This window comes from Toxotes jaculatrix, chromosome 8 (genome assembly GCF_017976425.1).
Source record: "Toxotes jaculatrix isolate fToxJac2 chromosome 8, fToxJac2.pri, whole genome shotgun sequence".
Classification (NCBI taxonomy): Eukaryota; Metazoa; Chordata; class Actinopteri; family Toxotidae; genus Toxotes; species Toxotes jaculatrix.
In genome coordinates, this window is record NC_054401.1 from 5,704,881 (window position 1) to 5,732,316 (window position 27,436).

The window sequence follows — 27,436 nt, forward strand, 5'->3', positions numbered from 1 at the left end:
GACAATAAAGATCAGCCAGAGAAATCTTTGAAATTACACACATATGACCAACAGAGGGTGAAAGAAAGACCTTGGGTTGGCACACTTTGGGGGGGGGGTTCAAGGAAATGTTGACATATGATAAACATTGTGTGTGTGTATTGCGTGTATGTGTGTTGTGTATATTGAGGTGGGCTGCTCTTCTGTGACCCTACACACGCATACACACAGTGAGTGACACACCTCCTTTCTCGCAATGCTGGTGATGTTTTTTTATTTTTAGCACAGATCGAGTTTCCAGTCCCCGATTCAGCAGCTAGGAGCGCTCAGCAACACAACTCCCTGCAACCAGGAGCGGTTTCTTGCCCAGGCTGCATCTGTAACACAGACCTCGGTCCTCTGTTTTGAAGTGGAGCAAGTGAAGTGTTGAATTCTGAAGCCAGTCACAAGGAGTGAAAAGACAGAAGATGCCTGGTAAATCTATGGAGAATGTGAAATTGCCAAGTCATTGTGATGCTCTGCTATCGATTTGAAAGGATACAGAAGCAACTGATGGCTGAAGATTAAAACCGACAAACAGGTAAAGGCAAATTCATTACAAGAAGATATTTTCAGGATATATGCTGTTACATACATTATATTCCTTTTTTTTTTTTTTTTAAAGAAGTGAAATGATCAGTCTGACTTTGTCTCAGGGCTGCATTTTATTTGTAGCTTCTAAAGTTTAGTTGTGTGAGAATATCTGCCCTAATGTGTATTTTTAAAAAGTCTGGTATAGTGACTTCAAAACATTATGTAAATGAGACTGAAAGATGCAAATTGTGTGTATATGTTGGTGTGTGGGCATTAGAAATGTGATAAAATTGAGGTTGCACTTCCTGTGAAGTACACCAAAACTGTCTGGTTCTTTTAAATCTACAAGAGCTGAAATGATTTGTAAATTAATCAATAGCTGATCAACAGAAGCTTTTTTTCATTGTTTCAAGCAAAAATTTGTGTGTTCCACCTTTTCAGTTAATTTCTGTGGCTTAGGTGATGGTAAACTAAACATCTTTCTCAGACAAAGCAATTTGAAGATGTTTCTTTAGGCTTTAGGAAACCATGATGGACATTTTCAGCATTAACAAGAATTATTTTCTCAAATAATATGACATTTTCAGATATCATTTTTGATTTGTTTATTTATTTATTTATTTTTTAATTTGGTCAATTTGAAAATGAATCAAAAGTGAAGAGAATTGTTAGTTACAGCCCTAAAATCATCAGTATTTCAGTTTATCAGTGTAATCTATGAGTACATTTTAAACTGATATGCATCTGTTAAAATATCCACATTTATGCATCATATTAAGTGAAAGTCTCTCATTGATGTTTGTTCTTTTGTTTTCAGCTTCAAACAAGGTGACCTGCCATTGGCCCTGTTTACTGCATGTGTCCTGGAGAAGATATCCAATAACTTGCAGTCTGCATCCTACTTATAATAGCTCATGAGACTGAATGAAACAATGCTACTGCAGGAGGCAGGAGGTGAGATGAACATGTCCATATGAGCCATGTCACACTGTCTTTTTGCTGCTACTAAATAAGAATTTCTGTGCAATGAAGAGCCACAAACTGAACAGTTTTATTGCAATTTAGTGAGACAAAGGCATAAGTCATCAGATTGCAAATCATGCCTGCACACAACCTTGTTAAACACAAGGGGTCGCAATGTTTCTCTCCGTTAATTTTGAATATGTAACAACTCCCTTCAAAATAACTCTGAAAATATACCGAATTTGTGGGTGTCCGGATATTTTCCTGTCTTTGTTCTTGGTGAACTAAGACAGCCTGCTCCGGTGACTTTATGTTAAAAGCCCTGTCGATTTCTCAAACTTTATGAGACTACCCTACTTGTTTTTCTTCACAATAAAGCAACCTACGTGTAACCACAGGGTCCGGATTATCGGCCGATTTATTATAAATCAAACAGATTATAGTTGATGAAGAATAAAACTAATTTTCGACAGGTTTTGTTTCATTGATGTACGCACGCGTCTTCTTCTCGCCACATCCACTGAACAGTTATTTTTCTCGGGCAGTACCACAAAGTTTGTCGGAGGGGTGTTTGTCTTGTTTCGCTGGTTGCTATACAGCTGTACTTTTAATTGCATTATAATAAACGTTTTTCTTTTGAATAACCCCTGAAATCTAGGAATTTAAAGTGTTGGTGAGGTCATGTCTACTTAAAAATAGGTAGCAGGGATAATAATGTTTCTTGATGAGACTTCCCGTAACCCCCACGTAGTACATCGCCCGACTGACTGACTTCGTTGCTTTTTCACATTTCGACAAAAAACGTATTGTCTCTTAACTTTAAACCAAGTTAGCACGCTAATAATGCCAGGCTAACTTTGGGCTTTAGCTTCAAAAGTAGTTAGATAACAGTGTTTTATACCGGGGTGTTTTTAAAGTGAAAATGGCAGACGTCGGCATAGTACTTTCTCTGCTGGAAATTAAAGCCTACTAGCCAGATAGTCATCTTTTTGTGAGCTGTCGGCCTTCGGAGGTCGGGGGTTAACGTTAGCTAAACTTGGTCATCTGTAGTGTTAGCTGGCTAAAGGCTAACGGTTAGCTGCAGCCGGCAAATGCTTCTTCGCGCAAATAATAATGTTGATGTGTTCCTGTGAAAAAGTGGATTTTAACATTGCGTCCCGCACCGTCGCTCGGCTTGTTTTCGAGGCCGAGCAAGATAACAGAAACGGAGGAAATTCATCCAATGGGAGGTAGGAGTTCCAACTTAAATCTAACACGGCTGAAAAAGTTTTTTTGTTTTTCTGTGCCACAGTATTAAATTAAAGCGTATGCAGTTTTTTTCCTGCATACGCTTTTGTCTTTGGGTCTTTAAATGCACGTAGTACCATGTCAACAAATATCTGTGGTTAGCAGTGTTTCAAACAACTGCAGATCAATAAAGCGACGTTTATCTAAAGCTAAAGTGAACATCAATAACGTTGAGTGATGGACTTGATATCGCCGGGTCAGCTGTTCCTGGATACTCGCTTCACGCAGCAGAAACTTGATTTGCTTTCCTTTTACCTGTGCATTGCATCTGATTTGGTTGCGGTCTATGTGCAATGTTGTACGATTATGGCTTGATATGGCTTGTGCTTTATGGCGAAAAGATCAGGCTTGTGTGGACCAAAGAGTGAAGGCTGCACGGGGATTATCGTGGATTACTCTGGACAAACACGTCTGTGCCAAGATTGTTCTTGTTCAAACAGATCACAGCAAATACTGTCAGACGTGCTTGGGCCCTTGCCTTGGAAGTGCCTGCTTTGAAGACAAACAATGGAGAGGCACACACAAAACCCTTCCCTGTTGGAGGACACATCTGCAGTATGTTTTCATGTAGCTATGACCTTGGTAGCATGTAGTGGCAATTAGAGCTTGTTATGAACCAGGTACGTTCAAAGGGTGTGGTGTTTAAGTCTGCTACAGTGTCTGGTGTTTTATGTGTTAGGTTGTGTGTCTGTTCTTTCTGGACAGTTTTAGGATCAGCTGTGTTTTTGTAAGTCAAGGTTTGGAGAGGCTGGAATTTAGTTGGAACATGCGTTTTTTTGCCCAGGAGCTGATATATTTGGGCTTTTCTTGCAATACAAGTGGATGAAGTTTCTCTTGGTGTCTGTTACTGTCCACTGATAAACAAAGAGTGACTGGTGTCAGTCGGTCTCATGTTCACACAATTTTGGTTATTTCTGAGTTCTTTGAAGGGAGATAATCTTACATAATGCCACTAAAATAAAACAATCATCCAAATTTGGACTAAGGAATCCTAATAACATGATTTACCCCACCAAAAATACATCCCATTGATTGGCCTTTTAACGGGAACACAATGTCAGCACAAATCATCATCTCTGTCATATGATACTTCATATTCCCAGAACTGACAGAGCAGACGTAAATAGCCTTAGACTTGCAATCATTTGTTTTAGTGGGAAGGTTGAAAACTTCAGGAGAGAACATTCAAAACAAAGTGGTAGTCAGACCTAGGCCAGCCTTTTGAATACAAAGTTTCTGCTCTTTTCACTCCTCAGGTAGAAACTTCCAGACACAGATCTGTCTTTGTCAGAGACTTCAACTCTTGCAAAGATGATGTTGATTATGCAAATGCAAGAGTGAAGTCTGCCAAAGGGAGGAGAGGAGAGAAGTACTGAAGAGTAACACCGGACAGTCCAAATGATGCAGAGGAGGAAGGGGTGAGGCACATAAGCGTAACACAGAAGAGGGGTGATGGCACATTTTTGTCACAGCTAGCCAACATATGTACAGATTGGACAGCTGGCAATGGATTACCAAAAGAGAAGTCTTGTGAAATTATCTGACAGACCTCCTCCCAGCTTCCTGCTGCATCAGCCGTGAAGGAACACCCATGCTACTGTCATCTTTTGAACTGCTCTGTGGTTTTACCGGTTATGGGGAACTTTGCTTGCCTGATGTGAAGAAACTTCTTCAAGTTAACAAGAAATATTGAGAATACTGAATCATCTTCAGACATGGTTAGTGTTATTTAATATGTCAGAGCTGATTTGCCTGGAGGGAGTGTTTGATGTGTTTACCCATCCTGTTTCTAAAATATAGCAAACGCGAGCATGACTGGAACATAACAGTCAGTCATGGGTCACTCTCAGCTCTAAAGATGCAACAAGCACACATTGGTGCCCTCAACGTGACTGAAAGAGAAAATTAACCCCTGGAAAACTCTGAAGATGACTATGTCGTCTCCTGTGGGACCAGAAGGTATCACTCTGGCTCAGCCCATCCCTGTCCCAACGCTGACTGTCCTGCCACCATCCTCAGATACAGAGTCCTGGTCTCACTCGCCTAGCCCTAGACTGTCGCGCTTCAATCGCCACAGTCGATCTCACCGCAGCAGGACCCGAACTAAGAAACGAAAGGAGGAAGAGCAAGGTTGCATTCCTAAACAGGGTAAAACACCACAAATTGTAATAGAGGACACTGCGGAGAAGGGCACCATTCGACACCGAAGCCCCTCACCCTCCCCGTCTGTGGCCACTCAGATGGGGGGGGAAGAGCAAGGTCAGGAAAGCCCTTCACAGGACCTCCTCCTGCCACCGTCTCGCTCATGGTCTCGTAGTCCCTCTCCCAGCCGCCGCTCCCGTTGGTCCCTCAGGAGCCTGCTCAGCAGAGACTCTGACTGGGACAGCTGCAGGTTAGTGTGCAGGGTTCATCCCAAACAACCAGTAAAGATTAAAAACATGATGAAAGACGTAACAAAATAAAGCGCCAGTGTGCAGCATTTCTTTACTCCCTCATGAGCAAAAGGCCCAAACTATAGTGTTCTTTTTCTTCGTTCATTCAATTGAAGGCTCTTTCTTTGAGAATTGGCTCACTTATCTTACAGCAGCAGCACTACATAGGGTTCAGTGGCTTGGAACAGAGTGTCCACACTGTCAGCACTATGTTTGACTGTCTCATGGGTATTCAGTGCTTATAGCTCTGTAAAACCTCAGCCAATTTGCATTCAGGCCTACCGAGACCAGATTTGCCTGCAGTGACCGACTGGAATGAGCAGCCTCTCATTTGTGCGTGTTGGTAGGGCATACAGAGACCTTACATTTGACATATTTACACTTAGCCAACTTTTCTCAAACACCACAGAAGGTCAACTATTTTGGAACAGTGTGGAGTTAATTAGCTAATGGATAAAACTAGTAAGGACAGATTACACTTAAAATCCTGATTAAGCTGAGTTGATTCATGTTACGCAGTGACGTCAGATAAAAAAGCAGGCCAACAATCAGATGGTATTGTAAGAATAGTGTAAGCTTTTAGCATAGACAACCTCATCAAATAAGCAAAACAACAAGGTTATGTAAACTGTAAACAAAGAAAGTGAGACTGCTGTTGTAGCAGCAAGGAAAAACAGAGCTGGGTCAGTCACAAGGAGCTAGAGGCGGGGTTCATGCGCCATTTATCCTTCCTCTGAATCATGACATCACCTTCAGCCAATAGGAGCGGGCTCTTAGTCTGATGATGTCATGTGAGCCCAATCAGAGGAGGTTCTGGGCACCACTGCAGTGGGCTACAGAGGGCAAGCAGAGGGTGATTCTCTCCTGTGCTCCATATAAACAGCTGTGCCCTTGTCCTCTTCATTTACACTTCATTTTATTGATCCAGTTGTATTTTTACTTTGGCATAAGACAACACATACATAAGACACCTGACCAAATATTCAAAAAAGAAAAACACGGGTGGAGAAAAAAAAAAACCTCATGGATTCAGTACAGCTTGAAACATATGCATAAAACGCACAATGGAGAAAATACAAAACAAACCACAAGCAGCAAACAGTGCAAACAAATAGTTATGTATGAAATTGAAGCAATAAGTTCAAATAACTTGTTTTCATAGTGGTCCTGGCCTGCTCCGTGTAACCATGTCTTCTCTTTCCATATCTTTAATTAATATATTTGGGAAACATTATTGCCTGAATCCACCCTAAAGAAATTTCTGGTCAAGTGTTTATACAGCATAACAAGGTCCTCAAACACAGTTGATATGTAGTGTACAATTTGAACTAGGTTGTGCAGTTTGCCCCAAAGGTGAGGTGCTAAGCAACCCCTGTGGCCTTATGGCAAATGTTTATTGTTCTTGTTTAACAGTGGAACGTTTCTTGCACATAAAATTAGTGGGCAGCTGACACAAAAGACACTTGAAATGCAATGTTTGGTTTGAGGACATCTTATGTTTATCCAACCAGTATTTTCTGTCTTGATCATGCCAAGAAGTCACAAATCTGCCAGTGTGACTGCTTGCAGTAAGAGGCAGCTGATGAAAATTATTACAATTATAAAAGTTGTTAACTCCCAAAGGCCAGCGGGTCAGTATCTTTGTTTGTGAAGAGAACTACTGGTGCATTCCTCCGTTTCTAGATGCTCATTTGCTGACTTCTCTGTGTTCCTACCCTCTGACTATTGAAAAGAAAAAAGTTGAAAGAGTGTATTTGTAATAAATGTATACTTTATATTGTCTCAGTCATAGATTTGCTGAGGCAAAACTCCCTTCACATGCTTTGCATGACTAGCACAAATGCATTTTGCACAGCACAGATAAAAGGATAATTCAGCTTTACACAGGGACCTCATTTGACTTATTTTGATTTAAATGTCTTGATAAAGTACAATTAATTATCAGTGCAGCTCTGATCAGTCTGGTCGTAGCCCAAAGACATTGATCTGTGCTCTCACAAAAGTTCACTTGCACTGCTCTCCTTTCTCTTGCTCTGTGAGACATGCTTTAGGCAGGAAGGTAAAGGTGTAAGAGTAGAGCATTCACATCTTGCAAAATGTACATCTTGTTTTGTACACCCATTTTTTCGGCTGTTCTTTTAAGCTGTGGCCTGTCTCTTCTCAATGCCCACTTGGCCCATGAAACTCTGACTTCATTATGGGCCATTGGTGAACCTCAGAAAAGCAGATTACACAGAGGGAGACAGAATGGTGGAGATGTGGCCCTGGCTCAGCCCAGCATGGATTATGATGTGGACTCTAATCCAGAGGGATGGACAGAGAGATTGAGGGTTAAGGGATTGGGTGGGCTCTGGGCTTTGGCCAGGTGGATTCGTTACTGGCAGCCATGGTCTCTGCATTTACAATGATAGTCATATTTTAGCTTGTTTTTAATAATGATATTCTTAGGGAACATGGGGACAAACTGGTATTATACAACTCAATTTAGGAGGCTGTTTGACCTAAAGTTTAACATGTTACTGCTTTCCCAACTTTCCCATTTTCCCATAGGTCAAGGTGATGATAATAATACTCAAAACAGACTGTTTTGGTTAACGAATAGATCCAGCAAATGGAGGCTTCAGTAGTTTCATATGTGGATAAAGGCATTCATGCCTCTGAGGCACTGGCCCCTATGAATTCAGGAAAAAAATCCCTCAGTTTTGACTGTGCTTTATCATCTTTGTCGGTGCCCCCCGCTCAGCACCACCTCGCTATAAAAGCAAGGCCTCACTCACCACATGGAGCCGCCTCCCTCCTCCCTCCTCCTCCTCCCCCCACCCTCCCCCGCTCCCTAGCTGCAAAAGGGATTACGGATGGACGCAGGAATAGCAGCCCGTTATCGGGTCCTGCAGTCGGTATAGGGAGCAGCGGTTCGTCCGGTACCTGGTTGCGAGGTGCGTGGGCGTCGGCCACGATGGGAAATTAAGCGCGGGACGGTGGGCGATGGGCGCATTTCTACACCGACGCTAACCGAAGGAAACGAGGCAGAGGAGTGGACATACACCCCATTAGCGTCTGGCTTGCTTTAGCTGCACACACAGACACAGACACACACACCAGGGACACCGGTGCCATATTGATGCCATAGTGAACAGCAGCGTGTGCGTGTGTTTTTGTGTGTATCAGCTGGATCGCAAAATCCTCATGACATGTTCGAGTAAGTGGCATAAACAGTCTCTCCGGCAGTGTGATGGATAGCATGTGTTGTTCAGTGATGTCTGTCTGTGGTCCTCACATACCGCCCATGGTCGTTTGGTGCGGTCAGATGACCAAATCCCACTGATAATATATGGATGGTCCGGGCACCGTTTATGTAAAAACACTGGTGTGCAGCCACAGTTTGTTTACTAGGTGTATAAACTGAAAGCTGGCGATTTGTTTATGTTCATCCTGTCGGTACTCATTCGGTCTCACCGTCTGTCTGTAGTCCCCCACCCCTCCATCCCGTTTCACTGACCATATCAGTCATGCACAATCTACTGCTTTTCAACTGAGTTGTATAATAGCTTATAAACAATTATATTTGTTTTGCTTCTTACGTGTTAGTCCAGTTATAATGTTGTCTGGGTAGCCGGTGTGCTAGCCTCCCTGTAGCAGATGATCTGTGCAAGTTCGCTTCGCTTTAGCGTGTGCCGAGGATGGAGGAGGGCTATATAAATGTTAAATACAGTAGAGAGGTACCTAGAGGTTTGTCACCATCTGACAGTGGTGTCGGTTTGCCTTTTACGTTTGTGCTATGCGGACGGATTTAGCCCCGGTTTGTAAACACATGCTGACACAGATTCACATCACTCCGTGTCCTGGTCACACTCGGTCGCACTGGCTGACCGCACAGCAAGCCTATTTACAGCACCCGCCGGCCTTACGTACGCTTACCTAAAGATAGCTTAATACTACTTGTCATAATGCCTTCGCGCTGATTAACATTGCTGTACTAGAAATATTTCTGGGATTATTTTTCTACTAAACTAACTTGGTGAATATTAGGGATGCCCCCCCCCCCCCCCCATTGTCCCAGCCTCAGCGGTGTTGCCTGGTGATGATAATTTTGTCTCATCCCCTTTTCTCTCCAGCTCCTGCCACTGACAACTGCGTCCAAGCTTAAAGGGAACTGAGCTGTTCTCAGATCATTTTCGCCATGTGTCATGTTATTTATTTATCCATCCAAGTAAATGTTAAAATCTCCTTTTCAGAGAGACCTGGCCAGGCAGAGGGCAGCAAGAAAACAATGTTACAACAGTAAATAAAAACAATATAGTCAGACTGCTGCCACACAATAAAAAAAAAGAGTACAGATAATACTCAGTTAAATTCCACATAAAGATGAGTTTCTCAAAAAGTTAAACTCAGGCCTGATTAGTTGGGACGGAGAGAGAAAAATGAGAGCAAGATGAAAGGAATTAGGAACTATATGGTCAACAGTATGAAAAATTGTCTGGTGGTAATAGAGAAATGAGTCAGAAAGCAGTGCTTAACATGGGAGTGCTTTCTACTTTGAGGAAGGAGGTGGTAGGATGAGAGGTGAGCAGTTTGGCTCACAGGGTCTAAATGAAGTTGAACTCTTGCTGGCTTTATTAATGAAATTATGAACTGTAGCCCAGAAGGAGCCACTGCTATCTTAAGCGTGGAGTTTAAAGCTAGCGCTTGGGCAGCCACATCTGATTTCGTGGTGTGCACTTGCGATAATGGAATGGACATTGCTGTGTGTGTGTGTATAAGACAGAGGCAGACTTCTAAGATAACTGATGGTGAATGCAGCGGTTGTTTTACTTACAGAGGAATGAGGTGCAACCATGGAAACTGTGTTGTGGCGTAAATACAACCATTTTCACGGGTCACTGACCTGAACATTAGATGCAAATGGTTTGTCACTGGTAGGAACCATGTCAAGAACATTTGTCTATTAATCATGTAGTATATAAAATGACCATGGCCCCAATGAAGGCCAAAACCCAAAGAAGATTTGTCGATTGTCACACTTGGGGTTGATTACATCTCTGTCATTTGACTAACGGATTAACTGACTAATCGTGTGAGTTCGAGACCACACTGTTACTTCAAAGTCAAGACAATTATATAGCATTTATGTATGTCTAATGTTTTTCTGTCCTCAATTACATGACTGTCTCTGTCTTGACTGAAGTTCGCCAGAAGAAAACCGAGCTGAAAATGTGTAATTACACTTTCTCTGAAGCTCTGACCTGGTAGTGTTTTATTGTAATGGAACCTGTGGGTGCTGTGTTTTGTTATTAGATTTCTTAATTGGTCTGTTTTAAGACATTACTAAACGGCTTGAAATGCTCTCACTGTCTGGCTGCTGTGCCTGTCAAAATGTGTTCAGCTGATAACGCTGGCCTTACATGGCCTTTCTTTGGTCTTCGTTAGGCAGTTTGAGATGGTACGCTGTTATCAAATAGGAAACGCCTTCAGCCTTTCTTCAAAAAATAGCATTAAAGGCGCAACAGAGTGAAATTTAGCGATGAAGCATGAAACTGTTTCCACTGTTCTCCCTTGAGCTAAATCTCTCTCTGTGTCTTTTCTGTCTTCAGCACAGCCAGTAACTCTCCACGCAGCACCCCTGGCAGCTCTCCCTCCCTGCGGCGCAGGGTCCTTGGGGGTGGCAGGGCCAGTGAGACTGAGGGAGGGGGTGAGAAGAGCACCGGTGGAGGAGGTGGAGGTTCAGATAGCCCCCTGCCATCCATACCCTCTGCTTCCTCCCTCACATCTGCGTACCCACTTGCTTCTCGCCACTTCACCCGCAATGCCAAGGTAACTCAGAATATCCACTTACCAAGGTGATATGTTATAAATGTGTGCTAACCTTAAATGTTAAACCTGCGAGAGATCTGTAGATATGCAGGCTAAGGGCGAGAGCTTTCTACCTATGTTCCAGTTCAATATGTAATGTCAGCAAAAGACTCAGATCTCTGTCCTGTGAACCAATGGACAATGTCATGATTTAATCAAGCATATAATTATACGAAGGCCATTTATTCTACGGTCTTGTCTTTGGTCTTCTTCAAAGACTCAAATCATTTTCATGATGACTTCACAGAGTTTGAAGAAGATTAACAGTTTTGCACAAATGCACCGTTCTGGGATAATTTTCAGTCAGTCGACTGCATTTTCAGTTACAGTTGTGAAGCAGATGCATTATAAAACTGCTTTAATGCCAAAAATGTTTCTGGCTGTGGGCAAAACAGTATTCCACTTCCATGGCAGTAAATTTTCTTCTAAACAAGATGAGTTAATGTAAATGTTTGTTTTGACTTTTCTTTATCTTCCATCAGCCATGTGAGCTATTACAGTATTGACTGTTTCTGTCAGCCGACTCTTTTATAGTTTATAAATGTTAGCATGTTTACTCTGTAAATTTACCTAGATGGTGTATGCAACTGTTTGCCTGAGGGTTTTGTTTAAGCTTTCACATATATTTTACTCCTGGCTCATTGTTGTGGAAAGAACAGCTTTGCCATGACTGTTCATTATAGTGGGTTAGTGACACACACCTTTTTAAAATGGAGAAGTGCTGATAGTTTTGACAGCGCTGGATAACTGAAAAACCTCAAGGTTACATAAAACAGATTTAGCCTTGGGACTAGGCAGGGAGTATCACTTGCATTCAGTATCAAAGTGGGCTGCATCACCAGGGCATTGTAAACTTATAGATATAGTAGTGTAACCTTGTTTATTCTTACAGAGCAGTTTGAATACTGTTCACGACTAAATGTGCTGTTCTTTTGTTTACAGAAAATGCAGAGCTGGTACAATGTAAGTATACATTAACAGTCCCCTCGTTAAGCATTTTTATTCCAGGGTACTTGGCTTTGTTGATGTATGTCTGTTTTTGAGTTTCATACAGGTGGAAGTAGTTGACATAGTAAAATACCAATCATTGGTGCTGAAGAATTTTAGTGTTTATCCTTTAGATAAACACAGTGTTTTTCTCACTTGTTTAACCAAATATCCCAGTTTAGCCCAAGGCTACTGGCTGCTGTGCAGGCCTGATGTGAATTAGAATACTCCTCTCCATTCTCCTTTCTTTTTCCTGTCCGCAGGTTCTCAGTCCTACATACAAACAGCGGAACGAGGATTTTCGTAAACTCTTCAAGAAACTTCCTGACACAGAGCGACTTATAGTAGGTGGGTGAGACATATAAGTGTCAAAGACATGTTGGTAAATGATAAACTCTGTGTGTGCTCAGCTCATGTTGGGCGAGCTACACTTGTGTCACCACACACTTGAGAAGATTAAATACTCATCAGAAACAGTCTCTTTAAAGCCAACATCTTGAGTTGTTGAATGGTTCCTGATACAAGTAGATGTCTGTCAGTTTGCTCACCTCTTTTCTTTTCTTGTTTCTTTCCTCAGACTACTCTTGTGCTCTGCAGAAGGACATACTGCTTCAGGGCCGCCTTTATCTGTCAGAGAATTGGCTCTGTTTCTACAGTAACATCTTCCGCTGGGAAACCACTGTAAGTCATAGACACACTGTGTACATATTTGCACACGCGCAGTTAAACACATGCGTGTTGTAAGCTGGTTAATGTCACACCTACAATCTGATAAGAAGTCATGTTATTGCACTTGTCTGCAGATCAGTATGGATAAACTCAGGCCCTTGGTGAGATAAGTGTACTGCACACAGAAATACACACTGAAGCACACACACGCACAGTAAATCTCTCTTCTGCTTTGTCCAGATCACTATCCTGCTGAAAGATGTTACCTCTATGACCAAGGAGAAGACTGCTAAGCTCATCCCAAATGCCATCCAGATCAGCACTGACAATGAGAAGGTCAGACTCGAGCACAAATAATATAAATAATAAGACACTTTCAAACTGAAGACTTTTAATTTTACTTTATTGTTTATTAACACACTCTTCATTCAAATGATCCTTTTTTGCCAGTGAAGCAGTATGAAATGAGCTGACTCAACTTTACCTCCACTGACTGTGACAAAGCAAACATTCCAACAGAGGGAAACCATTTGTCAAATTCACTGTCACATTTTTCTCCTTGTCCCTTCTTTCTTCCTTCCTACCCTCCTTCCTTCCTGTCCCATTGATATTTACCCTCTCAGCATTTCTTCACATCTTTCGGAGCAAGGGATCGCAGCTTCATGATGATTTTCCGTCTGTGGCAAAACGCACTGTTGGACAAGGTACAGGCTCCTCTCCCACCCTGCTGGTGGTTTATGCTGCTGTTGGATGTGACACAGCTAGTAGTTAGCGTCTTAGAATAGAACACAGTGCCAAGAAGCAGGAGATGGCCACAAACACAGGCTTGGAAGAACAATTTAAATCACAGTTATTTGCTGAGTTTGAGGACAGACATTTATTTGGACAGTGCTGGTGCAGAAACACTGTATTAAATCACATGGCAACAGATGGTGAGATGAAACTGCAAGTGCAATGGAAACACGACATGATGTTGACTTCATATCAGTGTTAGGAACTGACTTACTGTTTCACTTACAAAAGGCTGTCAAACAGAAACTTAAGTACCTGCCACCATCAGAGGATGTATTGTCACCGAAAGTGTTAACCTGACACTTACTTATTTGCTGTTTTGATGGATTAAATTTGTAAATCATCAAGGAGGTCAGCAGAACTCGACATATTCTGTTGTTCAGAGTCTGACAATAACTTATAAGTGATGTGAAATCACTGATATGTGGCCCTTGTGCATTTATTCCCTGTATTAAGCAGATAAAGAAGTGACTGTGTCTTAAATGGCTCTTTCATGTCATATTGACTACTTAAGTGCCGCCTCATTAAGTGTCGCCATCCTGTTTACAGTTACAAATGACTGGCATCCAAGGGGCATTAACAATCAATATATCAATATAAACCCTCCCGGTATACTGTACAATGAACACACTTGTCCCAGACTAGTTAATGCACCTCACTGTATCATGTAGTCTGGGTTAGCCACACTAGCCATGCAACCTGTACCAACAGTCTACAAGCACTGCTAAACTTTACATGAATGCAGGAACTGGAGAGCTGAGGAACTGTTGTGTGTAAATTACGGCAGTATGTGAATCTAGGCATTAGCAAGTAAGTCATTTTAATTTGATCCTCATTAAATGCTGAATAAGAGTTTTGTGTTTATTTTCAGTCACTATCCCCCAAAGAGCTGTGGCACATTGTACACCAGTGTTACGGCACTGAACTGGGCCTCACTAGTGAAGATGACGACTATGTCTCCCCCACCGCCGAGCACATGAACGGCCTACTGTGAGTGTTCATGTGTAAAAATATGATAATATATGGCACATATATTAGTCTTGTGTTGTTGATGCATGAGTGGATAGTTGTCAACACACATAAACACTTTTCACTAAATACTATTGATTGCCTAGTGAAAAAAAACATTATGCATCATTAATTGTGTGAGAGATTGTTATTGTTTTGTTGTAGTTACTTACTAAAACAAAAAAAGCAGTAGAAAGAAAAATGCTCACAAACTGAATTAAATGTCCGGTTGGTTAAAGATGTCCTGCCCCTGTCCCTAAGGTGTCTAACAAACACTTTGTATTTTCTCTGTGTCTTTCTCTCACAGTTTGATTCTCTCTACATGTCTCTGTTTCACTCAGTCTCACTTCCTCTCCCTCCATTCCACAGGCCAGGGGACGAGTCAGTGTCGGTCACAGATCTACTAGACCTGAGCTCAGTGTCCGTTCCCTCTACGGGCAGCTCTCCCCCTCCCCTGGTGCCCTGTGGTCCAGCCAGCTCTTCCTCCACCACAAACCTTGGGGGCTCCTCTCCCCCTTCCTCCGCCTCCTGTCTACCCATAGAGGTGCCTTCTTCATCTGGACGCAGACTCAGCTCTGACCCCCTCGAACCCAGCCCGCCCAGCTCCCACAGCTCATTGCCATCCATCACTCCCACCAACGCCTCTGCCTCTGCCCCGGCCTCTGCTGCTGCCTCCTTTGTGAGTGTTCCTCTTCACATCCACATGTACATGTACATCAATGCAGCAGTAGCTTGTATTCAGGGTAATGTAATGCACATCTGATTGCATTAGAGGTTCTTTTTCTTTTGTACATTATGTAATTCATTGATGCAACAATAATAACAAAATTGCACCACCTGCGAAGCTGCCATCGTTCTGCATATTAAAAAAAACAGGGTATCCCAAATAGCCATGGTCTGTCTCTACCATGCACCTGCTTCAACTAAATAGAGACTTCCACTTTGACAGTGAGCCCCAGCATCGATGGAGCAGAAAATTCTGCTTGCTAAATCATCTGCTCCGGATGCTTGTGTTTCAAGACATGAGCCTGATATTTGCAGACCAATTGTTAGCTAGTGTTAGCTACATAAGTGGGATGGCCTGAATAAAGATAAAACCTCATAAAAAAAACACAAGCCAAGAGCTCAGATGAGCATGCAGAGTGTTTTTTTTCAGCCTGTCGTTGTCAGACATGACTGCTAGATTTACTACAAGAAGACCAATGCTAGCTATCCCCCGGGAGACCGAGGAGTCTTAGAGTTATGACAGTCCTGGAAACTATAGCTGATGTACGCACAGTGTAACTGTTCCCATCAGTTTACAGGGCAGTTTTAACTCAAGACACTTGATGTAGCAGCTATCATTTTCATTACTGTTTGCATGAAAAAAAAAAGTTTTTGCATGGAATTTTTTGCGCTCATTGTAATAACTTTATTTTCACAATGCAGCATTTTATACTGATGTAAGAGGTCTGCCTTATGTCTGCTACTTTAACCTGTCTGCTGGAATTCTCCTTTGTCAGCTATTCACTGGCACTTGAAACACCATTGGCATAACCCTTCTGCAAGATTTATGACTTAGCAAAGCCTTGATACAAATCTGACCTACTCTATAACTATTGACTGGTTTCAAATTAACTGTACAAAACAGGCGCTTGGTTACAAAAATAAATAATCTGGGGCAAAGCAGGTTCATTTCCGTTGGTTTCAAACCCAGCGTCAATGCTTAGGTTAGACAAAAATATTAATAATTTAAAAACACATGTTAGGAGCACCTTGGCAATCAGATGGTTACAGCGCATGCCACATATTTGCAGTGTCTGTTTGTGTCCAGCCGGGAACCTCTGTTGAATGTCAATACCACTTCTCTCTTCCCTTATTTCTGTCTCTTCACTATCAGCTGTCCATTGAAGGCAGAAATGCCAAAGGTAACCTCAAAAACAAAAAAACACAAATTAAATCAACTCAGAACAACATGAAGAAAAGTACAAATGCTAATGGACAAAACAGGATGTACATGTATTTAAGTAAGGAATAAAGGAATAGTGTGTGGTTGTTCTGGTTGGCTCTATATCCAATCAGTTCTGCTCAAAAACAGCCTCTGTGGTTGTTTCGCCTGCACTATTGATCTTGATATGGACAGATCAAGCCCAAGCCAAGCTGCAGTGAATAAATGGAGTGCTGTGTTGACTGTGTCGGTTTCCGATTAATTGCACGGCTGCAGTGTTATGTCTGCTCAGGACGCGTCAACACGAGGTCAGCCCAGCTGAGGCCTCTTTCGTCTCAAGTCATATGACAATGGGGTGATTTCCCTTCAGACCTCTAGCTGACTGTCCTCTGGTGTCTCTTTTTTTCCCCCTCACTGCATCAGAATCTGGAAGAGGGTGGGGATAGCCTGTCTGAGTCAGCCAATCACATGCTGCCCCCTCCAACCACCAGTCTGGGAAACCTCTCCTCACTGGACATCACCAACGATGAGGAACTGCCCACAGACCCCAGCAACTCCTCTGACACTCAAGAAGAGAGTGAGTGCTGTTTGAGTGTCTGTGCATATCATCACAAGAACCAGATGTCTTTAATGCTGTTGCACTATTTCTAAACACATTCACTATACTTTTCTTAATTTGCTATGTTCATTTAAGGTTGTTACCTTTAATCTGACTGTAAAACTAACTTTGTCTTTATGACAATGGTAGAAAACACATTACTATAGTGAGTTCTGTCCTCAGTTTATATCTGTGAGGGCTCTATCAGTCAGCACGGTGTACTCAAAATCCATACCGAGGGACAAATTCATAGTGGGATACTTTCTGTACCATTTATACCATCCACACTCACTCCTGTGGGCTGAGCTGTGTGAAAGATGAGTTTCTTTTTGCTTCATTGCTTCCACCTCTTCTTCTTTCCACATCAACAGTAATTGCAGGGAAAGTTGTTCAAACATTAACAGGGTGTGATTTACTGGTTGAATCTGTCCTCAGCTAAATCAAAGAATTCCTTTGGAAGTTTATGTCCACCAAAGCCAAAGATACTGTCCATGTCATTAAACTCCAGTTATATACATGCTGTTCGTGGCAAAGTCAGATGAGTAACCTAAAAATGACCTCCAAGCAGACAAGATCATGATATGACTGCCTGGAAGTTTAATATTAGGTGCAAAGAGCATATTTCTGAAGATTTTAATGTGTAAACCAGAAACTGCTCAGTATGCTTTCACCCATTCAGGAATAAGCAAAGACATACAGAAGCAATCTGTGTAAGTTTGATTATTATAATGTCAAATTTACCTCTAAAACATGTTTAACCTATTAAAAATAGTGTGTGGATTAAAGTAACCAGAAAAAGAAACCTAAAAAAGTTGATCTTTATTGTGTTCTTGACATAAAGGTGAAGTGGAGTCGTTCTGTGCTGACCTGAGCGGGCGGCTGCACATCAACACTGCGGTCCGCATGAGTGTCGACAAGCTGCACGACCTGCTCTTCTCTGCTGACACACACTTCATCCAGCACCTCTTCTCTCAGCGACACTTTACTGGTCAGTTAAACACACATAAACACACATATATGATGGTTAAGACTTTGCATCTGCTTGTTCATGATATTTTTCTGCGGGTCACAGCACTGTCATTCATTTTTAATGATGGGATTTTAAGGTACTTTTTGTTTTTATTGGGTAATTGATTCCATGTCTGAGAGATCTCTGAGTTCTTTCTCATGCTGTGGAACAGTTTTTAGCTTTGATGATTATGAGATGTTCCTACATTTTCCAGAATGCAACTTGCATTAACTTGTTGCACAGCGTAAAGCGCAAGAGAGCAAGTTTTTCCTGTTGAGACAGTGACAGTTGAGGCCCAGTGTTTGTTGTTGCTCTGCGGTTTCCTGAACCATTGAGGCTGCCGTCAGTGGAAAAGTCATTCTTTCTTTCTTTGTCTCTCTCACTAAAAGCTGATGTTTGCTGTTGATGTGACATTTTTCTTCCATTAACCTCAGATGCAGAAACACACAATTCCAAGTCCCTACTTGTAATGTTTTAAACTTGAATCACTGGTGACGTTTTTCTCTTTGAAAGTTCTGTTGCGTGATGTTTTACTTCCCACCCCTCAGAAGCATGTTGTGGCCTACTGTATTGTGCCACTAATGAGGGTGACACGCTAGCTCTTTATGCTGTGTTAACCACTATTTATCACTGGCTCTTTGCATGCTTTGCTTTGTCACTGCACGGCGCTTTTTGTAACTGTTATATTGATATTTTAAGCCATCTATGCATGAGTGCAGTGCACATTTTAGACATTTTTCTACAGTTTAAACGAGGCCCGGGATAAAACTGAACTTGATTTGTCCAGTGTCTACCCCAGTCAGAGGCCCAGCCCGCTGGGGAACATTGTGTAGCTCTAATTGGGGCATTTCTTCTTTTTCTCTTTTTTCTTTTTTTTCCTAATGGAGTGTGGTTTCACTCTCTCCTCTCTTTTTCTCTCTCCACTCCTTCAGCCTCTCTGGATCTTGTGGTCTCTCTCGTTTTCATTCATAAATTCTTATCCTTTTGTGTCCTTTTGCTTTCTCATTTTCACAAAAATCTCTTCTTCTCTCCCAATTCACTCGTTCACTTGTTCTCTGTCTCTTTTCTCTTTCTCTCTCAGACCTGTCGGTGGGTGAATGGCAGCAGGACAGCAGCAGTGGGAATACCAGCCGTGTGCTTAGCTACACCATAGCCCTCAACAACCCCCTCGGCCCAAAGACTGCCCCTGTGGTGGAAACGCAGGTCAGTCCTCGACAAACACTGTCCTTTTCTAGTTTCGTTATTCATCCCTTTGGCACAGAGGCTCTGTTAAAGGCAAATGACTGGACAGAAACACTGTGCTTATTCAGCCTGAACCGGAGGGGAACCTTCTGTACAGTTTTACTTTGTAGTGACCTGGGGTTTTTTTTGCTTTTTATTGGTTCCTGCTTTGGGACCAGTTAGAATTCCGGAGAAGGCTTCAGTGCTGAAAGTGAGAACAAAAACAATTGTACACATCATTGTACACATCATGAAAGCAAATGAAGAAATAACATACCTACAGTTGTGAAATAATGTTACTGTCTACTCAAATCAAATCATTGCTGCCATAAAATTAGACCTTGGCTATAACTTCAAGCCCTTCAGTTACAACATGGTAACGTTTTATTTATATTACAATATTTATCACCGTTAGGCATCATTTTTCCCTCTATGCATTTTGAATTGTCTTTCATTTTAGAATCAGTCAGTCCAGTTTTTTTCTAGCACCTAAGTTAATTTTCTTGCTTTATTTATACAGAGCAAAAATCAATTGCTTAACTGCTGTGACAGGGTAATTTAATGTTGTATATACAGTATTTTTTTTTGACAGCTCAACAATCTCGGGTGATATTATTTGTCGTACTGATTTCTTCTTTTCTGAAGCACTAAACTACTTACACTGAATAAAGTACAGAAAACAGAAATGAATAGGTTTTCATGCGATTAACAATCCACCTCCACTTTTCTTCTTGCTTCCAGACGTTGCACAAGAGCAGCACCCGGGGCGAGTGCTACGTGGTGGACTCGGAGGTTATCACCTCCGGCATCCCCTACCAGGACTACTTCTACACTGTCCACAGATACTGCCTCACCTCCATCAACAAGCACAAGAGCCGGCTGAGGTAGGTTTGATGTGGTCTTACTGGGGTAATCCACGTGGGTGGGATTTTCTTTTAACTGCACTCTCACCCATGGACTGAGAAAACCACAGTCAAAATAGAAGAGCCATAAGTACCATCCGTACATGATACATGCATACAGAACTCTGAACAGATGAGAGAAAATGGTGCCATGTTTCATCACCTCTTTACGTTTGGTCCTTGTTCACCCGTGTGCTGTTGCAGTTGCAGCAAAAATAAATGATGCAAACTATAACTTACCTTGGGGACCAGAAACTCTCACTGGTATATGAAATAATCCCATCAGACCTTTTTCTCCCTTGTTTCATCTGGACTCCCATGCTGTTTTCCCCACCTAACAAAGTCAGTACAAACACTAAACAGTTACTGGTAATGTTTCTTTCATTTATAAATGATTTTTCTGACTTATGCGTTTTGCATTAATGTTCAGAAATCACAGAGGGAAAAAAAGAAGAAGGAGACAGTCCCTCCTATAAGTACTCCTTCTGATTGCTTTCTGTTCACATCGTGTTATCGTGAATTCAGGAATGTTCTCTGGAGAGACAAAACCACTGCTTCTACTGTTGATTGACATTTATGACTTTTCTCTAGCACTTTTAACAGAGCATTGCGTCTTTCCCAAGAAAGCATCATCTTTGATTGGGTCAAAGATGTTTGCTAGTTGCAGGCAGATAAACAAAAGGCTTAGGGTTAAAAAACTCCAGTAGTACTCGACACAAGCCCATCATATCCCAAATTTTGGTGTACTGTGATTGGTATGTTGTGCACGTTTTCTGATTGGTTTGTAGGGACCACAGATATTTTAGCCCATTAGTTTACTCATTAAGTTCTTGGAACTCCATGGATTGATTAGTTTCTAAGGAAATTTGTTTGTAAGGAAATTTGCAGGGATTACAGGAACCTGTGTTAGCTGTCTTCCCTGCTTGTTTTCAAGCGCTGATTGAAAATAATGGGAAATGTGTGATTTTATTAACTGAGAACAGTGCTGATTAAGGTTTGAGCAGTGTACAGCAGGTATAATTGTCCTTTAAAAACAACATGACAGTTTTTCTTTGGAACAAATTGAAAAAAAAAAGAAATCTGATCCTTGGATTAGATTTTCCATGTATATTTTAAACAGAGTGTGTTTGCTTTTCCTCTGCACAGAGTTTCCTCTGACATCTGCTACCGGAAACAGCCGTGGAGCCTGGTGAAAGCACTGATCGAAAAGAACACCTGGAGCGGCATTGAGGAGTATTACAGACACATGGGTGAGTCACATGGTTCGCCTTTTCCAGCTTATCTCTGTATACATACAGCCTGTGGAAACCAAAGTCACCTCTTGAGGCATACTTCCTTTTTGTAAACAACCGAACAAAAGTAAAGTGAAACTGTGTAAGCAGATATGAAAGCCAGTTTCATGATGCTATGTAAATGCAGCCCATTTGCCAGTATCATTTGCTTGAACAACTTCTGTTTTGTCTTTTCAACATAAACGGATTATAAGAGGCAGTTCATGTAACTCATGGTTTATGCACATTTTGATTTGACAGTTAGAATCGAGAACCTCAGAGCGAGGAGACGTTACACTCGGACGGAGCCGAGGCTTTGTGGAAGCCGATTGTGGCACAATATGCAATTTACCCAAGTGAAATGTGGAAACTTGAAGTCTCCAGTCCTCACTGGGAACTGACACCAGAGACATCCTGTGTGTAGCAATTAAACCTTTGAAATGAAAAATATTGACATGCTCGTAGATTCTGTATTTTTAATGAGGTAGAGGGAGTAATTTTCAACGAGGTTATTGAATGTTTTTGTGTCTTCATGTCTTTTTTGCAAAAAATATATTTATTTAATAAAACAAGCCCTGCAAATAAGACCTACACTCACATAAGATTTAAATTAACAAATATATTACTTAAATAAAGAAATAATGTCTAAGTAAGTAAGTAGAGTAAACGATATCAAGGACATGCTGTGACCTTTTGGTGGGAGGGGGGTGGGTTATGTGTATTTTAATCCCTCCATATATTTACTTTGCCTCATGCAGAGAGTGAGGTGTGCAAGCTGGAGACGCTACTGCAGTCTGAGGTTTCTGTAGTGACCACAGGCGAGGCGGTGGGCGCCGATGCTGCCAAGACCCCACCGACTCTGCGTCGCCGCAAACGCACGTGCTCTCGACGGCAGAGCGAGAGGGAGAGAGAGAGGGACGGAGGAGGCGTGGGCACCGGAGAACGAGGGGACAGGGGAGCCGGAGAGGAAAGAGAAAGGAGAGAAGCCAGTAAGTCAGCAAGGACAGAGTCGTTGAAGTGCTTTGGGTTAGTGCTGGAATTTAAGTCATGTAACCAAGCAAAAAAACCTGAATCCATCATCTGTGCAATACTGCCCTGTAGTGGTTCTGTTTGGAGTTACATTACAGAAACACAAACATTAATCTTTGATCCATGAACTTAAAGGTGTCCTGTGGAGTTATCAGGAACTAAAACAGGCTCTCTGCAGGTCTGGGAAAGTTTTTAAACATATTAATTTAGGGTTTTAAAAATCTATAAGGGGGCAATATGTCTGTTTTAGTTTAGTCCAGTCTGCCCTCAGTCCAACAGGAGAGGATGAAACAGTAACTGCGAGTAGCCTATGAACCTGTGTTGCAGACATTCCTCCACACCACTATATCTTACCTGTCTCTCGGACAAGGCAGACTGGGTGTTGAAATCATTGTCATCAGTCTCACAAAACCCGAAGAAAACAACATATCAGTTACATAATCAGATTGTAAGGTAAACCTCACACACAACGTGTGGAGTCCACACATAACAGAAACTGCTTCATAGCACTACAAGATGTCAGAAACCTCACAGGAAGCCTTTAATAGGATGTCAGGACATTTTGACTGCAAAGATGTAGTTAGTGCTCTTACAAATATTATTCCCAAAACACACCCTGATCATTTTTCTTTATTTTATTTTATTTTTCTTCATTTGTTTTTTTAGGTGCTCAGTATATGAAGCTGGGAGAGCGTTCGCGTGGTGGAGGACATAACAGTATATCCACCATCCTCCTCATCGTCAGCTTCATGTAAGTTCAAGTGTGTGTACTTTGCGTTTGTGGCCCCGAGTCCATGAATAACGCCAGACTTTGTCAATCCCTGTTCTCAGCTTCCCTTCTGGCAATTTTAACTCAAGATAGTCTTCGGCATGTTTGATGTTTTACTGCTCACTGATCATATGAATCTTATGTCTTATTCACTAGTCATTTCGGACACAATGAGCTGCTCAGAACAGAGATGAGCGCTTCTAAATAGGGATTCTGTTATATAAGAAAGGGATTCTCTGAGTGCACAGTTACAGAGTGGAAATCAGTACAGTCTACACATAAAAGCATGTGCGTGTCCTTGCATGTGGTCCTTCTCCTTAGTAGTACAGTACATCCTTTCCTGTATTGTGTAGTATAGAAGGAAAGGAGTGCTAACCTGATCAAATCCCTGCTTTGATTGTTTTTTGAATATACTGGCTTTCAGCTGTCTTTGTTCCATCCACGTCTGAATGCTCCCTCATCCAGACATGTTGGATATCGATCTTCTGCCTACTAACAGCCTCACAATGCCTTTCTTGCTGTTTCTCTTCTTTTCCCCTCCTTTCTGCAATACTTCTTGTGCATAGGATCTGTATCAGGTTCGTATAAGAGGCTTTGATTTTACACCAGTGGCTGCATAAATATGAACCATGAAAAGAATAATTTTCTCACAGGAAAAATCCACCTTTTAAATCTGCTGCACTCACATTCAGATTGAATCCACATACCTTGACTAAATTTAATATGCGGGTCCAACATGAAGGTAGAGCACTGTAACAGAGCAAGGCATTTTCCAGTCAACAGTTATGGCTGCATTGCATTCTGGTCTATGGTAGCTACTGCCAGTGGAGAAACCGGTATTTGTGTCAGAAATGTGCGATTGTTGACTGATGGTACAGACTGATAAGTCTAGGAAAAAGTCTGCTATTAAACTGAAGCTAACAGGTCATAACATCTACATTTGGGCAAAAATTAAGCCCAAGAATCCAACATGCATATCAGCACTAGCTGTTTGTAACACTAATATTTGTGTCGGGATGGATTTTTCTTGTAACAAAATTACAGTGTGTTGATAAATTAGAGTTGGGTTGGAAGTAAATGGACTTTGATGGCATTTACAAATCCTGAAATATTTATGTTTGCTCATTTTGTTCCATTAGTTTTGGCATTTTGCTGTTTATTATCTTACTGATGCAGTATTTTCATTTTCATACCAGCTAGTAAATCAGAAAACTCTCTTCTGTCTCTGTCCCCGTCAGTCTGGTGGTGCTGGTGGCTCTCAACATGCTGCTGTTCTACAAGCTGTATGCTCTGGAAAGAGCAGCCCATACACTGGAGACATGGCACTCCTACTCTGTCGCTGACAGGTAAACACACCGCTCTGTTTTCCACACAAATGTACTAGGCTCTCTGTTACCTCCATTCTTCACCCAGCGGGATTGTGGTGTTAATTGGTGTTTGGTCTCGTGGGATCTAAGGTCTGTAATGTTCCTCAGAGTTTTGAGTTACTGTAGAGCAACAAAATAATCCCTTGACCTTTTCAAGGTTAAGTAGATGAAATTCAAAGCGCCAAACTGATGAACCAAAAGTTTTAATGACTCCGCACTTGTCTTGTTCTCTCTCCATACCTCTTCTTCTCCTCTTTCCTCCTCCTTCTCTTTCTCTTCTCTTGTTTTTGCTCTCCTCAGTCCTTTGCCCCAGACGGCTGGAGAGTGGGCTCAGGTCTTGCAGCTCCAGAGGCAGTTTCATCAGGCTCAGCTCAGCAAGTGGCAACAGATCCTGCAATCCTCTGTCACACTTCTCGACCAGGTATGTGTGTTTGCTTTAGTCCGAGAAGTGAAAATCTTGCACTGCGCATCTGCAGTGGGACCAGGCACCAAGAAGACGCATGCACAAGCTGCTTAGGCTCATAACGTGCTGGATGTTGTCACTGCATTATGTAATCGAGTAAATCTGACGCAACCTCTGTCTCACACCCCCTCCCCCCCCACCCACCCCTCACCACCCCAACTATGTTTAACTCCCAGATGAAACAGTCTTTAGAAAAACTCCACCGGGGAATTGTGGTTCCAGAGGTGCAGCAGGAGCCCCCCACCGACACCATCACAGAGTCCCAGTCTGAGGCCTGAGCCCTACCTCTCCTGGTTAACAGCATTTTGACTATCCCCCACCTCTAAATACACCCTGTTCACCCCCTTTTTTTCCCTCTCCCTCATTTCCAAATCGAAAACCGGGTGTGGGACACACGGAGGGAACTACATTACCCACAACTCTCTTCACCTGACTGACTTGAAATGGCATCATTTGCCATCAGCCTCAACCAGTATCAACTTCAGTGAACTGGGACTGGAAGCTATCAGGACCACAGCAATAATTTACCTACAGCTGCAAGTCATCTGTATGGAGCGTATGGGAACAGGCCACTGGTGGGCCGACTCACACCATCCGCTCCTCATGGAGACATTTTAAAATGGCCAAGCTTGTTTCAGAATAACTTTAATTCAGACCTCCTACCCAGTTTTACGACTATCACAGACTCAAGTTCCTCTTCTGACCTACAACATTTCATAGATTCAGTGGAAAGGGAATCGGTGATTCTGCAAAGTGGGAGCTCTTCCTCCCAGTCCTGGGAACAATTTGATACCTTTGCCTCTAGTGAATGCCTGCTGAAACAAAAGGGGAACGCCACCTGCCGCGTGGATGTGAGGAACAAACTCGTAGAAAGAGAGAAGAGAGCGCTGACAGGAGCAGGGCGCCTCTCTCGCTATTTCGGTCAGAGATGCTTTCTTCCGTGTCCGAGCTGTGCCCCTTAAAAAGGTCATCGGTCCTCTGCGAAAGGGGGGTGACAAACATTTCAACACCACGCGAGGTTACGCCCCGATTTTTTTTGGATGTAGATTATACATCTGAAGATGAATCCGAAACACACTCCCACTCCTCCCGGTCCTGTCTGGGTTTTATCTTTTTTGTCAAAATCAGTGTGTTGGGTTGTTTGTTAGGACATGAAGCTGTTTCTCGGACCGTTGCAGTATTTATTATTACCAATGACTTTTGATCTGAAGTCCTGTCCTGCTCTTAAGAAGTCATGTGGTGGGTATCTTGTGCTCTGATTTGCTGTTGCGGTGCGGACCAAGAGGAGCTACACGAGAATGATTACTGGTCACAGCAATAAAGACAATAGTGATTCTAGTACTTTTTGAATGTTTCAAACAAAGTAGTATATAATTATTATAATAATAATGATGATGAGTTGTGTGTGAATGTGTGTAGAAGCAGTGAAAAAAAAAAACCCGATTTTGACTTGACAGATGTGTGCGTGTGCTCATGAGGAGTCCTCAGTTTTCATATTAACAGTTCTTTGTGTGTGTGTGTGTGTGTATACTTATACACACACATTTATTTCTTTTTTTCTGTTTTTTTTTTTTTTTAGATGTCTCTTTCAGGTTTGCTCTCTCACTCTTTGTATCACAGGGCCACACCTCAGCATTTCAGGATTTTCCGTAGACTTGATAAGGTAAAAAGTTAAAATATCAGAACAGCCAGCTACTCATTTGTCCAACTGGGTCAGACGTCTCACAACAAAAGGACCAACCAGAATTTTGTAGGCCCAGGTGAAGAAAAAGGGAATCCGTTTTACAGTTTTTTGTTGTTTTTTTGTGTGTGTGTGTGCGTCTGTAAGATTAATTTGACTCACTTGTCTCCTCTTTTTATCAAATTCCTTTTTCATTTTCTATCTTTATTATTTTGCCATCTTTATTTGTTGTTTGTTTTCAGCCTGTCTTCTCCATCGACTTGATTTTTGGCCTCTGATGACGTGAAGACATCTCGCTCATCTGCGCTCCCTCTTTTTCTTCTCATCACTCAACCCCGCCTTTTACCCACTCTCTCTCTCTCTCTCTCTGTGTTTCACTGAAAATAGCTACTACAGAAGCATGTGGGCTCTGCTGTGCATGGCCATCTGCGGATAACAAAAGGATGTAATATTTATTTGGGGGGGGGGGGGGGGGGGGTCTGGGGGGGGGGAGGGAGAGAGAGAGAGAGCGACGGCTGAGGAGGGGGGTGAGAATGTACTGTAAAAGATGTGATTGTACACCACGCCATGGAGAGAAATGAAAAGTTCTAAAACATGCAACAAGTCCTCTCTTGTCTTTGCATCTGTGTGTGTCTTTAGATTGAAAAGCATTTTGGTCA

The 27,436-nt window shown here is 42.2% G+C and overlaps 1 protein-coding gene across 3 annotated transcripts; it reads left to right on the forward strand.

Annotated features, from left to right (window-relative positions):
• The first annotated feature begins 385 nt into the window (after nt 1-385).
• On the forward strand, nt 386-27,234 carry gramd1a (GRAM domain containing 1A). 3 transcript variants are annotated; one of them, XM_041044777.1, is made up of 21 exons: nt 386-559; nt 1,370-1,506; nt 4,059-5,194; nt 10,826-11,045; nt 12,027-12,047; nt 12,335-12,419; nt 12,649-12,752; nt 12,981-13,076; nt 13,364-13,444; nt 14,404-14,522; nt 14,910-15,219; nt 16,891-17,044; nt 17,907-18,053; nt 19,156-19,277; nt 20,037-20,179; nt 21,344-21,447; nt 22,227-22,457; nt 23,164-23,248; nt 24,505-24,612; nt 24,934-25,054; nt 25,273-27,234. In XM_041044777.1, exons 3-21 carry the CDS (start codon nt 4,731-4,733, stop codon nt 25,372-25,374), a joined length of 2,817 nt encoding a protein of 938 aa, XP_040900711.1. In that variant the 5' UTR covers nt 386-559; nt 1,370-1,506; nt 4,059-4,730; the 3' UTR covers nt 25,375-27,234. The 3 variants fall into 3 exon arrangements, with proteins under 3 accessions (XP_040900711.1, XP_040900713.1, XP_040900712.1); XM_041044778.1 differs by lacking the exons at nt 386-559; nt 1,370-1,506 and adding an exon at nt 2,684-2,744; XM_041044779.1 differs by lacking the exons at nt 386-559; nt 1,370-1,506; nt 4,059-5,194 and adding an exon at nt 2,325-2,744.
• The last annotated feature ends 202 nt before the right edge of the window (nt 27,235-27,436 follow it).